Source organism: Zootoca vivipara, chromosome 7 (assembly GCF_963506605.1).
Source record: "Zootoca vivipara chromosome 7, rZooViv1.1, whole genome shotgun sequence".
NCBI classification, from domain to species: domain Eukaryota; kingdom Metazoa; phylum Chordata; class Lepidosauria; order Squamata; family Lacertidae; genus Zootoca; species Zootoca vivipara.
The window spans coordinates 54479460-54493418 of NC_083282.1; the positions used below are offsets into that span (position 1 = coordinate 54479460).

The 13959-nt window shown below is 45.5% G+C and overlaps 1 protein-coding gene across 1 annotated transcript; it reads right to left on the reverse strand.

The window, feature by feature from the left end:
• Positions 1-4326: 4326 nt before the first annotated feature.
• On the reverse strand, positions 4327-10608 carry REN (renin). The gene is made up of 8 exons (XM_035122280.2): positions 10462-10608; positions 9026-9149; positions 8299-8417; positions 7383-7579; positions 6679-6801; positions 5658-5802; positions 5018-5116; positions 4327-4488 (listed from the first exon to the last, which is right to left on the reverse strand). Exons 1-8 carry the CDS (start codon positions 10600-10602, stop codon positions 4327-4329), a joined length of 1110 nt encoding a protein of 369 aa, XP_034978171.2. The 5' UTR covers positions 10603-10608.
• Positions 10609-13959: the final 3351 nt, after the last annotated feature.

Genomic DNA, 13959 nt, shown 5'->3' on the forward strand with positions numbered 1-13959 from the left:
CCACCAATGCACTGGCTGCTTCAGTCCATGCTAATTCCGAAGGAGAGGTCCATGCTTAACTCAGCAAGGGTGTTCCTGATCATAAGTGAAATGCAAACACACACTGAAGCATGTTTTCTTTCCCCCCCTTTTTTTAAAAAAAGCACCTGGAGTCACAACACACCATGAGGCTGTTACCTTTTTCACTCAGGAGATTGAGAAATCAGCAAGAGAACCAGCAGCTTGTACTTAATAGAAAACAAATTGTTAGTTGGCATGCAAATGCAATAGGGCTCTACATGAATACAGGCTACACAGATAAGGCCTGGCCTGAACCAAGAGCTCCTTCGACTAATTCCAGTGATGGAGGAGTGCAGTTGTCTGTAGCTGTCATATGAAGAGAGGTGCAGGTGCCAGAGATCTTGCAAGATGTAATGGGGGCCTAAATGGAACAAGCAAACTCAAGAGGTAAATGACATGGGATTGGGCTAGGGTAGAACAAAGTGTTAGGACAGGCTTCCTCAACCTCGGCCCTCCAGATGTTTTTTGCCTACAACTCCCATGATCCCTAGCTAGCAGGACCAGTGGTCAGGGATGATGGGAATTGTAGTCTCAAAACATCTGGAGGGCCTAGGTTGAGGAAGCCTGTGTTAGGATAATGGTCTCCCAGAAATTGGAGAGTGAGAGAGCTTGAAGCATTGATATTTACATGTTCCAGAGCTGCAGAACAGAAAGGAACTAGCTTAAACTATAGCCCAGAGGACTAAGGATTTCTTGGTTGTGCTGCTGACTGTCTGGATCAGATGACACTGTGGAGATTGTGTAACTTTCAAGAACTGGTACCTGAATTTGCATGCTCACCTCTACCCTCCTCATTCCTTTCCACTTTTGTATTGTGTTTATTAAATTGTGGGACTGTGAGCAGGGGAGCACTGTAACTTCTGTAATCGCCTTATAGCACTTAAAACACAATCCTAACCATGTCTACTCGGAAGTCATTCCGAGATCGGTAGGGCTAAGACAGCAGCCTTGGTAACTGTTGTAAGTGAACATCTGCTCTTTGTGAGATCTGGGCTTTAACATATTATAGCCCACCAAAAAACTTTGGTGCACAAAATATTTGAAGTATTTTGATAGGAGATCATCATTTACATTTGATTGGTTTATTTTTCAAATTGTAATGTGCCAATTTCTAACCAAACTTCTTTCCCAAACATCTAGGAAGCAACACAGAGTGATTTTCATTTTCTCATGAAATAGAATGACTCTAATTATTTTAATCAGAATGGCTATAATTGTCCTTCTTGTTGGTTATAATCTGAAGTGCTAATACCTCCTGGTTGCAGTCATTAGTGGCTGTCATCCAAAGCCCTATTTCTGTCCTGTACAAAATGGGTAGGCAGGAAATTGTCCTGCCACTTATTGGCAGAGGTGTTAATAGGCTGAACTAAGGGTCATTCAGATGCATTAGCTGAAGAGTCCCAATGGCAGAAGTACTTATTGGTGATTTAATTCTGGATACAAATTAAATCTTACATTGCCCAGAGTTGTGAAAGGTGTCCAGTATGGTTTGGACACATGTCCATCTTCCATCTTGGTTGGTGAAGGCTAGCTAGGAAGAGCTGCACCACTTGTTGGTTGGGATCACCCCTCAAGGTAGGTGTCTGGATTGAGGTGGTGATTAGAACCCTGTTTATAGCCCTCTGTAAACTGGGGAAATCCCACAAACTACATAGATTACTGTGTCAGATCTTCTTCATTGGGGTTACTGGAAATGTGTTGAGTTCTATTTTGTTGTGAAATTCACTGCCATGTGTCAGTGGCTTCCAACTTAGACAACTTTGGAAAAGAATTTGATGAATTTGTGGAGGATAAGGCTGTAATGGCTGCAAGGTGTGATAGTAATATTTCAAACCTAGGATCAGAGGGGAGTGGCTCTGGGAATGTCAGAGCCTACTGGATCAAGCCAAAGGTCAACATGTTTTCACAGTGGCAAGCAGATGCCCATGCTGCCTCTGACTATGAAGGTTGAACATGGCCATCTTAGCCATTGATAGGCTTATCCTCCATGAATTTGTCTAATCTTTTAAAGCCATACAAGTTGGTGACCACCACTGCCTCTTCTGGAAGTAAATTCCATAGTTCAACTATCTGCTGTGTGAAGAAGTACTCTCTGTTGTCTGAATGTCCTGACTCCTCTTCGTTCAGTGTCATTGGATGGCCCTGAATTCTAGTATTGTAGAGAGGGGGGAAAAAACCTCTGTATATCCAGAACTGGCCCACTCACTTCAGGTGGTGAAAGCTCAAGAGGGGGTGGTCTGCTTGCCCAACTGTTGCCGTTGCTGCCAGAATACTTCCCTCTCACTGGTGAGAGGGGGACATTCTGTCACATGGCATTGGCACTTGTCTTCCTCGCCCCTGGGGTGGAGCAGATGAGCAGCAATGGCATGCAAAACACCCTGACTCCTGCTGGGTTTAGCGAGAGCTAGGGTGCTCCTGCATCCCACGTTGTTGCCCGGCTTCCCTGCGCCTGAGAGGAGAAGTCGAGTGGCAATGCTTTGTGGAATGTCCTGGCTACCGTCAAGTTCCATGAGAGCCAGGGTGTTCCAGTGGTGGCAGGGGTGGGGTGCAGAAGCGGCAGTAGTTGGGTGGGATCGTGGTGGGCGGTGAGACAGGAGATAGCAATTCCTGTTTCACCTCAGGTGCCAAAAGTGGGTGGACTGTGCCTGTCTATATCCACTTTCTCTACCCTATGCATCGTTTTAATGCACTTGCTATTGACTTCAAGAAGTTGACTACATCCTAAGTCGATGCCTTTAACGGTTAGGCCATGGACAAAATTAGAATGTTAGCTTGATTTCTAACACACGGAATGGTCTGAGGGCTGATGGGTAAGCAAGTTAGGTCAGTGTAGAGCAGGGGTAGTCAACCTTTTTATACCTACCACCCACTAATGCATCTTTCTTGATGGTAAAATTTCCTTAGAATCATAGAGTTGGAAGAGACCACAAGGGCCATCCAGTCCAACCCCCTGCCAAGCAGGAAACACCATCAAAGCATTCTTGACATATGGCTGTCAAGCCTCTGCTTTAAAGACCTCCAAAGAAGGAGACTCCACCACACTCCTTGGTAGCAAATTCCACTGCCGAACAGCTCTTACTGTGAGGAAGTTCTTCCTAATGTTTAGGTGGAATCTTCGTTCTTGTAGTTTGAATCCATTGCTCCGTGTCCGCTTCCCTGGAGCAGCAGAAAACAACCTTTCTCCCTCCTCTATATGACATCCTTTCATATATTTGAACATATATCCTTACCGCCCACCAGTGCTCGATGGAAGGAGGATTCAGCTTGTGCTGTAGAACCCCCTACTGCCCACCTAGAATCCTGAAACACCCACTAGTGGGCAGTAGGGACCAGGTGGACAACCCCTGGTGTAGAGAGTCTAGCAAGTGTCTGGGTGGAAAATGCCTGGAAATGCCATATATGTCATCTTGAATTCCATGACAGAAGAAAGGCAGGATATAGATATACCAAGTGAGTGAAATGAAATGGAAGATTCTGTTCTTCAATTTGCCTCATGCAATCACTTACAGACATGCAATGTTAATGCAAAGAATTACCACATCAGAATGGGAGGGTCATTTAAGGGTTTTGTAATATACTACTTAAAGTAGGGCAGTTCTATCCTGTCATGTTTCCCATTCAGTGGAAGATACAGTGTCAGGAGCTCCACAAGACAGTAATTGCCAAGATTCTTTGAGAGAAACTGCCAGATGAACCCTGCTTCAGGATTGTTCAGGTGTGTTGCATGGGACCTTCTTTTTCTCTTACACTGTGTTTTTTTTCTCACCTTTGTTCATTGGCTATCATTTCCATATCTAGCCTGATCACATTTCACTTGAAAACAAGTAGGACTTTGCCAAGTATGAAATGTCCCTCTCGCAACAAGGATGGCTTTTTGCATGGATGTCAGTAACCACAAAAGTGAAGGGAAATAAGTAACCGCAGAAGATGGACACTTCCCAGTCGCTGCCTCTAAGCAGGAAAGGGAAGTCTACAGGTTATTATTTAAGGTGGAAAGATTTCAGCTATCCTAGTTTTAAGATAGGAAGCAGAACTTTCAGCTATCTGACTCCAGTGGACAATATAGGAAGAGGACATTGAAATCCAGGGATTATGTGATTCTGGATGTTACTGTTTTATAGCTTTTAGCAATGCAGCAGAATAATTGAAGGGCTGACACAAGCTCTTTTTGCTGTTGAAAACCATATATTATTAAGCTGTTCTCTTTCACAGTTTATGCAGTTTCTTCTCAAAAGTTAGTAATCTCTGAAACAGGACTCTTCCGTGTCAGAGAGATGTGGCAAAGCCAATTCGGTTGTTCTGCCGGTCAAATTCGGTGTAGTACTCTCCGATGAAACTAGCACCCAGAATCCAGAGAGGGCCCAGTGGAGGAGGAATATCAAAACCTGAGAACGCCACAGTGCAGAACTCTTGGCCATATTCAGAATGCTGCAGAGAGAATGGCACAACCAAGCAGGGAAGTGAGTCAGTGAGACAGTTTTATTGCCTTAGATCAGGCTTCCTCAACCTCGGACCTCCGGATGTTTTTGGCCTACAACTCTCATGACCCCTAGCTAGCAGGACCAGTGGTCAGGGATGATGGGAATTGTAGTTTCAAAACATCTGGAGGGCCGAGGTTGAGGAAGCCTGCCTTACATCACCCTGGCTGCAGTTGATGGGAGCTATAGTCCAAAACATTTAGAGGGCACCAGGTTGGTGAAGTCTGATTTCAATCTAAGACGACTTGTTCTTCTTGATGTTGTTGTTTAGTTGTTTAGTCATGTCTGACTCTTCGTGACCCCATGGACCAGAGCACGCCAGGCACTCCTGTCTTCCACTGTGCCTATTATTGTTGCACCATTGCTCAAACTATCAGACCTCAAAAAAATTCCCCTGGATTTTTTTCTATCCCAACTCCTGTTTTTCCTAGCTGCCCTCCACATTTCCTGTTTATTGCAAATCTTGCCCAGCATCTTACCTGGAGGACGTAGGCGGAGCCACTGAGTATGTAGGCTCTCTGTCCAAAATGGAAGGCGATATCAGGCAGCAAATGAATTTTCTTGCATTCGATGATATACTGTGAGAGGAGAAAGGAGTTAATTGGAAAATGAAACTTTTAGGTCCTGTACTCAAGACTGTGGGGCAAAGAACTTCAGGCAAGAGTTGAAGACCAAGCCCATCTAATGTCCGTGAAAGTATCTCCCTCATGCCTAGATTTCAATCTAGGTTTCATGTAAGCAAAAGCAACCTCCAAATCCACACTGTCTGTACTCTTCACCTTTTGAGAAGACCAGCAAATTACTTACAAGGAGAAGGGGCAGTGCTAAGGTTCCTAGTTTCAGACTTGACAATTGCACCTGCAATCAAGTGTTTTTACTGTGATGGGAGTCTCAGGCATTGAGTATGGCACTTTTGCTAAGATATGAGACCCAGCACTTCACTTTTTAACCAAAAAAAAGCATTCAAGGGCACCAAGAGAGTGTTTATATGCATGAAAATGCAACCAGGCTTTGGGTTCCACTGCTGTTTTTCCTCATGACTTTTTTGACCTGTCATTTCTTTGCCTACCCACTGCAAGAGAGGATAAGCTTTTGGAGGAGAGCTTTCAGTTTGCTTACATCTTTCTCTTCAAAGAAAGTAGCTCCTATGGCTTTCATCAGAATAGACACTGAACTAGCTGGGCCCGTGATATAGGAAGTCCCAGTATCTATAGATGCCGTGCAGCCTTCATGACAGAACAGCAGCTCGCCCCCGACAGAAACCCTGTGGAGAAAGCAAAACAGCCTTTCATGTTTCAGACAAACCCTTATGCCCCACCCACCCTCGCCCTTGCACCTAGAGAAGATAAGTAACCTGTAGGATGTATGTGCTAATATATGGAGTTGTATATGGCGCTGCAGATGTTGTTGGACTACCAACACGCATCAGCCAGCATGGCCAAAGGTGAGAGATAATGGGAGTTGTAGTCCAGCAACACCTAGAGGGCAATGGGTTCCCCAGCCCAAGAGACCAAGCACACCTGTGAAAGTTTATTTGACTATTTTTTGTGATGTGGCCATGGATATGTTAATGTAGCACTGAATCCATAAAAATACAAATAAATAAAATTATACATTCCAGGCAATGTAGATTTTGCAACTGCATCATATATTGATTTAAGGAAAGTATAAAATGGTGTGATAAAACACCTCCACATACCCTTTCCCTTCTCTTCCTTGATGCTTTTGAAGTCCTTGTTATCATTTTGAAATGATATTTTGGGGAGATAGAAGACTCCCTGGAAAAGACCCTGATGTTGGGAAAGATGGAGGGCACAAGGAGAAGGGGACGACAGAGGACGAGATGGTTGGACAGTGTTCTCGAAGCTACGAACATGAGTTTGACCAAACTGCGGGAGGCAGTGCAAGACAGGAGTGCCTGGCGTGCTATGGTCCATGGGGTCACGAAGAGTCGGACACGACTAAACGACAACAACAACGTTTTGTACAATTCTAAAGCTCGATAAAGGTTGTTGTTGTTGTTTTTTTTAAAAAAGGAACCCAAGTTTGATAAATGGAGTGTTTATTGCATTGTCACATGGCGATGTAGCTTAGAAAGGTTTGTGAATTACTTGGAGCCGTAAAAAGCAGCATCCCTCACCCTTTAAGATCAATGTGCCAATAGCCTTCCCGGCTGATGCTGTGATAGTGGAAGTCCCCCGTGTAGTAAGATGGGTCACTGCCTCCCAGGATGATTTCTCCCCCAGTGTTCAGCGCAGAATTCCTAGGACAAAAATCACAAGCAGTCACTTTCTCCTTCCTGCCTACTCTTGTACCTGACACACTTGGCATGATACACCTCAGGTTCTGTTGGTTAGATTCTTGATGACGGGAGTGAAAAAACATGCATAGTTAGTAATGTGAGGAGAGTGTTCTTGTGCATGAGAATGTGGCGGGGGGAGTGATACTCAAAGTGGTGCAGCGATGGGCCAATGTCAAACTCTACGTGAATGGAAACTGAGCTTTCCAGGCAAAGAAGGGTAACTCCAGTGTGTGTACATCAAGGGTGGGGCACCTCATGCCCAGTAGCCTCTCTGTCTAGCCTTCAGGACTCCTCAGACCACACCCTCTGCCAGAAGGCAAAGAGATAAGGCCTTCTTATGCCCCTGATTCAGCATGGAGGTGCCAGGAATTGAACCTGGAAGGCAGCTTGTACTCTACCACCAATGTACACACTTCCCCAAGTGGATGGAAAAACATGCTTCAACTAGATAATGAGTTTTCGGCTCCTTATGAAGGATTTGTCTAGAAGACCACCTATGCTCCCAGTTATCTGGCATGCAGGCTTTTCCAAACAACCCTCACCTGCTGTAGTAGACAGAGAACACTTCTGAGGTCAGAATCCGTTCAGACATGATCTTATCAAACACTGGGGTAACACCATCAATGGCTTGACTGGGATACCCCATACCAAGCACTCCGTCAAACTGGGCATAGTTGAAAGGTTTGTTAGTGAGCGCTGTGGCTTCTGCAAACACCTGGAAAATGGGAATGCCAGCAACCTGGACAGAAGAAACAAGGAAAAGAAAGGTTACCTTTGCTAAGGTGCAAAGCAGGCATGGGTTTTTCTTCCTCAATGTTCCACCTGCATATTTGTAAATAAAGATAATTTTTTGCAAAACTTCACCGCCTCCTGTGACTTCCTTCCAAACAATAACGAACTGTGCCCCTGGAATTTCTCATCATTCATATAACTTGGTTAGTGTGACAGTGCTGAATGCCAAATATTTCAATATATTGTTGAACTCTGCTTCCCATCCCATCTGCTCCAGCCAGCAAGGCTCCTGGTCAGGGCATGACAGTCCAACAACACCTGGCAGGTCAGCTGCAGGTCCTCTATCCCTGAGCTAGTGGTTGAAGTGACATAAGGCAGTCCGGTCTAGCCTTTCCCAATCTGGTGCCCCCTGCCAGATGTTTCAGACTACAATCCCCATCATTCCTGACTGTTGTCCTTGCTGGCTGGGGCTGATGGGAGTTGTAGCCCACAACATCTGGAGGGCATCAACTTGGGGAAGGCTGGTCCAGACTATGGGGACTCACCTTGATTGAGTACAAGAGGTCATAGCCTTCAAGCAGTGATTCGGTATAGAAGAATCCAGGCCTGTGAATGGCCCTGTGTCTGCCAGGGGAGAGGAAAGCTTTGCACCAGTTCCCCTCCTTCAGAAGCAAGAAGGCATACCAACAGAAAGAAAGGAGCCTTCTATCCCCTTGTAGTACTTACTGTCACAATGTCCTGGCTAAGGAAACCCTTGACGTGTCCTTTCCCATATTGGATTGCAAATTGAGTTCCATTTGGCCTGTATGTACTTGATTTGGAGGAGTCGTAGCGGGCGTGGGAAGCTAGTAGGAAAGAAATATACTAAGGTTACATTAATTGGTGCACCAGAAACAGATCATACTCCACAATGAACAAATGCTTTAATTACTACCGGTATACATTCCAATGAAGGCTGCAATCCCATACCCACTTATCTAAGAGAATGCCACACTGAATTCAATGATGCTTCCGGGTGAAAATGCATAGGACTGTACTGCAATACTTCAGTTGATTGATTGGTTAGAGTCAATTTTAACCAGCTACATTGCAAATTAAGGGCAGTTTTTCTTTTTAAATTTTTTTTAAAAAAATTATTAGAAAATTATACAATTTACATACATCATCTTGCATACACTCGATCACACTCACAAAAAGAATAGAAAAAGAAATAGAAATAAAGAGGTGGGTTTGTATAATATGTTTAATACATATGTGCGAAGATTCTTACTAACTCATTATTGTTATATTTACAAACAACAGTAAAAAGGGAACCGGAATCAACATGGCAGCCTATGGTATATCAGGGATGGTTAGAAGCTGATCGTCATGAAAAAGCATGAATCCAGGCATTTCCATACTATATTGTTGGCATGTGTTTCCCTGAGTATGCATGGCACTCCCAATCACTTACCACAGGCGCTGTACAGTGGGGAGCACTGGTGGGATGGCACCCAAAGGTTGGCCGACCCTGTGTCAAAAATGACTTTGAAGATCTGGGCTGGCGTGCCAATGCTGATTTCACCAAAATACTGCGTCTGAAAGAATTGTTGCAATAGAAATAAATAGTGGGTGCTGCTGATTCCTAAATCTTAGTGCCCATCCAGACTGCATTTGGCAACATATCATTGATGCTATAATTAATGCATGAGTGGTAGACTGATGCTGCACCGAATACACATTATTCTGCTTTATTAGTTGTTTTGTCATGTGTCCCAAATGCTGTTACGTATAGCCATCTGGAGGGGAACATTCTTATTTTATTTATTTATAACATTTAAAAGCTGCTCAGTATCTTATAACAAATCTGTAAGCAGTGTTGTTCTACAGCGTGACAAAAGTGCAACACACAAACAATCCTGGAAGATTTGTACTATAAAAATTACAGCACTTTTGCAGGAAGTTACAGAACCTGCACTGATGGGAGATGAAGGAGTGCGTCCACCACCCCCTCCAAAAGAACCACCTTTGCAGGTGTACACAGTGAGGAATGCAGGATCGTGCAAAACCACCCTGTTGCCATCATGAGCACAAATCATCATGGTTAAAAAGGACAGGTGGAAGGGCCCTCCATCACAGCACGTTCCATAAATATCTCTACAAAGATGCTTGGGCTCCCCTGATCTGCTGACTCGATCAGGGGCGTAGCCAGGATGAAAATCAGGGTGGGCAAGGGGAGGGGGAGGGGCCACAGCGGGGCAAGGAAAGCTCCCTTCTCCCTTGCCAGCTTTCCCTCCTCCCGCCCCGGCGATCGTGGAGGGGGAGGAGGGAGTCAGAGCAGCCCAAAATCCTCGAACGGCAGGGGCGAGGGGGCGCCAGGATCAGCCCGAAATCGGGCTGCTCCGACTACCTCCTCCCCCTCCGCGATCGGCAGGGGCGAGGGGGCGCCAGGATCAGCCCAAAATCGGGCTGCTCCGACTCCCTTCTCCCCCTCCGCGATCGGCAGGGGCAAGGGGGAGCCAGGATCAGCCCGAAATCGGGCTGCTCCGATCCCCTCCTCCCCCTCTGCAATCGCCGGGGCAGGTGGAGGGAAAGCCCCAGAGCCGTGCAAAGCGATTGCCTGGCTTTCCCTCCGCCCGCCCCACAGCCAGCCGGCTAGAAGGGACGTCTCCCTTCTCCCTGGCTGGCTGTGGGGCGGGCGGAGGGAAAGCCAGCCAAACGCTTTGCGCGGCTCTGGGGCTTTCCCTCCGCCCGCCCCACAGCCAGCCAGGGAGAAGGGAGACGGCACCGGGCGGGCAGCTGGGCAGGCTGGCCAGCGGCCCTGCTTCTAGGGGGGGCAATTGCCCCCTCCTGCCCCCCTGCCTACGCCCATGGACTCGCTTGCTCAAAGGGGAATCATCAAACACTCACATCTCTGTAGTTTGTGAGGGTGGTAGGTGCTGTCACATTATGAAGCGCTTCGCCAAGATGGTATAGACTGTGCTCCAAGGAAGGGAAGCCATCAGACACTTCCATCCCCATCTTCTGCAGGGTCTCCCTGATTGAGGGCATTTTCTTGAGCGGAATCCTGAAAGGTGTTAAGAAAGGAATTATAAAACTTGGGTGGCCACTGTGAGAATGCAGTGCAGGATTAGAACATAGCTGTCAACCCTCCCCTTTTTTGCAGGAAACTCCCTTATTCCAAGCCACAGCTGCCAGCCTTCCCTTTTTTTGCTGGAAATTCCCTTATTCCATCGCCGTTTCCCGCTGCTATCCTGGATTGTTAGATATACCGTAGACTGTCCCCGGGACAGGTGAGGCTGCTGCTGATCCCTTATTTTCAAATCCGAAAGTTGACAGCTATGGAGTAGAAGGACCTTTAGTCTGAACCAGCAGGGCTCGTCTAATGCCTCTCCCAATTCCACCCCACAATGAGCTGAATAAACTGCTGCAAGAGCTAAAGTCATGCTGGTGAGGAAATACAGATTGTTTGAGGCCACTTTCAGACTTTGCTACAAGGGGGAAGCAGCCTTGATTCACAGATGACAGCTGCCTTGGCTTGGAAGATACCTCTCACTTGCTCTAGATGGCAGTAAATGCTTGCAATGGACTGTCAGCAAGCAGTTTTTCTCTAGTTTTAAGCTATCTTTAAAAAGAGAGAGAGAATAGAATCACACTATTTTATTTAAAAGTCATTTAGCAGTTTTTGAAGCATGTTCTTCAGTCTTGCATATTGTTGTCCACAGCTTCAGACCTGCATAAATTTGTGGTCCTTACATTTTGGATGTTTTAAAAATTATTATTTTTTCCAATATAAAAGGAATGATGCTTCGTGTTTGTTATATAAGCATAATTCTTTATTGCCACCCGCCTACACATCACTACCTGGATTTGTTGCTCTAGTCTACAATTTGTTTTTCTATTCCTGAGGACCAACCACTCCTTCCTTTTATACCACAGTGACTCCCATACCTGTTTTGCGGCACCCTCTCTCACAAACCCAATACTGTCTACTGCTAACCAGACTTGGCAGATTTAAAAATTTCCGCATTGCTGCTGTGGCATAGCTATTGGGAAAGTATATTGTTATGTAGAAGCATGGAAGTATGTTTCAGGGAGGAATGGCATGCAGGGTCCTAGGATATGTCATTATTAGCACCTTTCCAGAAATGGGGGGGGGGAGCAGTCTTATGAGACCCTTTCATTGTTTAGGGGGGAAATGGCATAGCTCAGGGGTAGAGAACATGCTTTGCATTTGAAAGGTCACAGTCTAAATCTCAAAAGTAGAAAAAAAAACACCCTGTCTTCCTCTACCTCCCACCCCTCCAGAACAGCTTTGCTGACGCTTGTTTAAATTTAGTCCACATTAGGCAACAAAGCCTACCTAATCACAATTTTCTGGAGACCTGCCTTTATTTCTCAGTGGAACTGAGACATCTCTCAATATGCAGCACTGAATTTTAAGTAGCAGCTTAAAGGAAAGGATGTGCTTATTGCAGGCTTGTCTCCCAAATTCAGCTGTTCACTTCTCTGCTGAGGTGATTCATGCCAGGCATGTCCAACAGGTAGAAATCGTGATCTACTGGTAGATCACTGGACATCTGTGGTAGATCACTGGTAGATCACTGGCTCTCCCCAAAGCAGCTCAGCAACTTTGGCTCCCCTAAAAAAGCTTTACATCTGCCCTGAATCCCCAAAGCAGGGCTTTCCTTCCTAAAAAATGCTCAACTTTAACCCGAACCCTCCAAAACATGGATGGCTTTCCTTCCTAAAAAAAAGCTCAACAACCTCAACCTGAACCCCCCAAAAGGGGGTAGATCACTGCCAGTTTTTAACTCTGAGTAGATCACAGTCTCTTGGAAGTTGGCCACCCCTGATTTATGCCAATTTGTATGTCCAAAGATGTACTCTCTCCACCCTCTTCTTCTTTCTTGATCTTCTCTGGTAAAAACATCACCATACAATCTGTCCCCTCATCACAGTCTAGTCTTTGTTTTCACCAACCTTTCCACCAGACAGTTTGTTACCAGATCTTACTATTTCTGTGTCCACTTTTTTTTAAAATTCCTTTTACATATAACCCACTCATCAAACCAAAGGGTGTTTCCATAGTATTGGAATTAAATGAGTTAAAGGAGTTTCCATCTCAAAGAGTTACAATTCCCAGCAACCCTTAACAAGTGCCCAGAATTCTTTGAGGGAAAGAAGGGGCTTCAAATGTACTTCAAATGTACTTTATAGTGTTTACAGTCTTAACAGGCTTTAGCCATCCTCTTGCTCCTCAACTCTGCCTTTTGACTCGCTTCCTATTACATCTTCACCCATGCCTTCAACTTCTTCAAGTCTACCTTCCCCCAATTTGAAGTACACCATGGTGGTCTATTCTCTCCTACGTATGGTACAACTGCCACCAGTCACATATAATACAAAATGGGCTGGAGAAAAAACATGTGAATGCTAACATCAGTCCTCTTTGATCCTTCTGGGACAGCACAGTACAGCGGTACCTCGGGTTACAGACGCTTCAGGTTACAGACTCCGCTAACCCAGAAATAGTACCTCAGGTTAAGAACTTTGCTTCAGGATGAGAACAGAAATCGCATGGTGGTGGCGCGGCGGCAGCGGGAGGCCCCATTAGCTAAAGTGGTGCTTCAGGTTAAGAACAGTTTCAGGTTAAGAACGGACCTCCAGAATGAATTAAGTTCTTAACCTGAGGTACCACTGTAGCTACATACGCCTCATCAGGGAATTCTGATTTGTCCTTGACCCTGCTGCTTCAGGTACTTAGCCTACACATTCATCGTGCTCTGGGAAGGAGGCAGTTCTCCCAATACTAAGCCTTGACTTGAAAAGAGATGGTACATTACCTTTGGAAGGCATCACTGGAAAAGCACAAGAAGCAGCCAACCACTGCAAAGACCCGGGACCACGGCATCCTACTGCTGCTTTGGATAGCAGAACCTCCACTCTGGCGTTGTATACAAAGAGAAGCCATGTCCATTGGGCTTTTATAGAAAAACTTGGGTTTCTGCTCAGTTCTGATTGGTAGGGAAGGGTAATAAATTTTGCTGATCAGGGGATGGGGGGGGGGGTGCCTTTGGGATGCTAAGCCTGACCTCACTTCCTGGCAAAGGGCAGCTTGGCGTGCGTATGAAGGCTCACTCTTCTATGATTAGCTCAGTGTACGTAGCTCAATGAGGAAATCAAGATCCTGCTTAGGTGTATTGTGGAACAAATTTAAACATACCCCTAAGTAGGTCAGTCTTGCTCTTTTTATTTAATACAATTTCTTAGAAAATATTTATGTTCCTGATCCTTGGCAGGTGGACTCCAGTGAACACTTGCAATTACTAAAGCAGTAGTGAAAATTGAAATTAACAGGCCTGTACTATTTCTCAGAATATGGAGTATCTATTTTTTGAGTGGTGG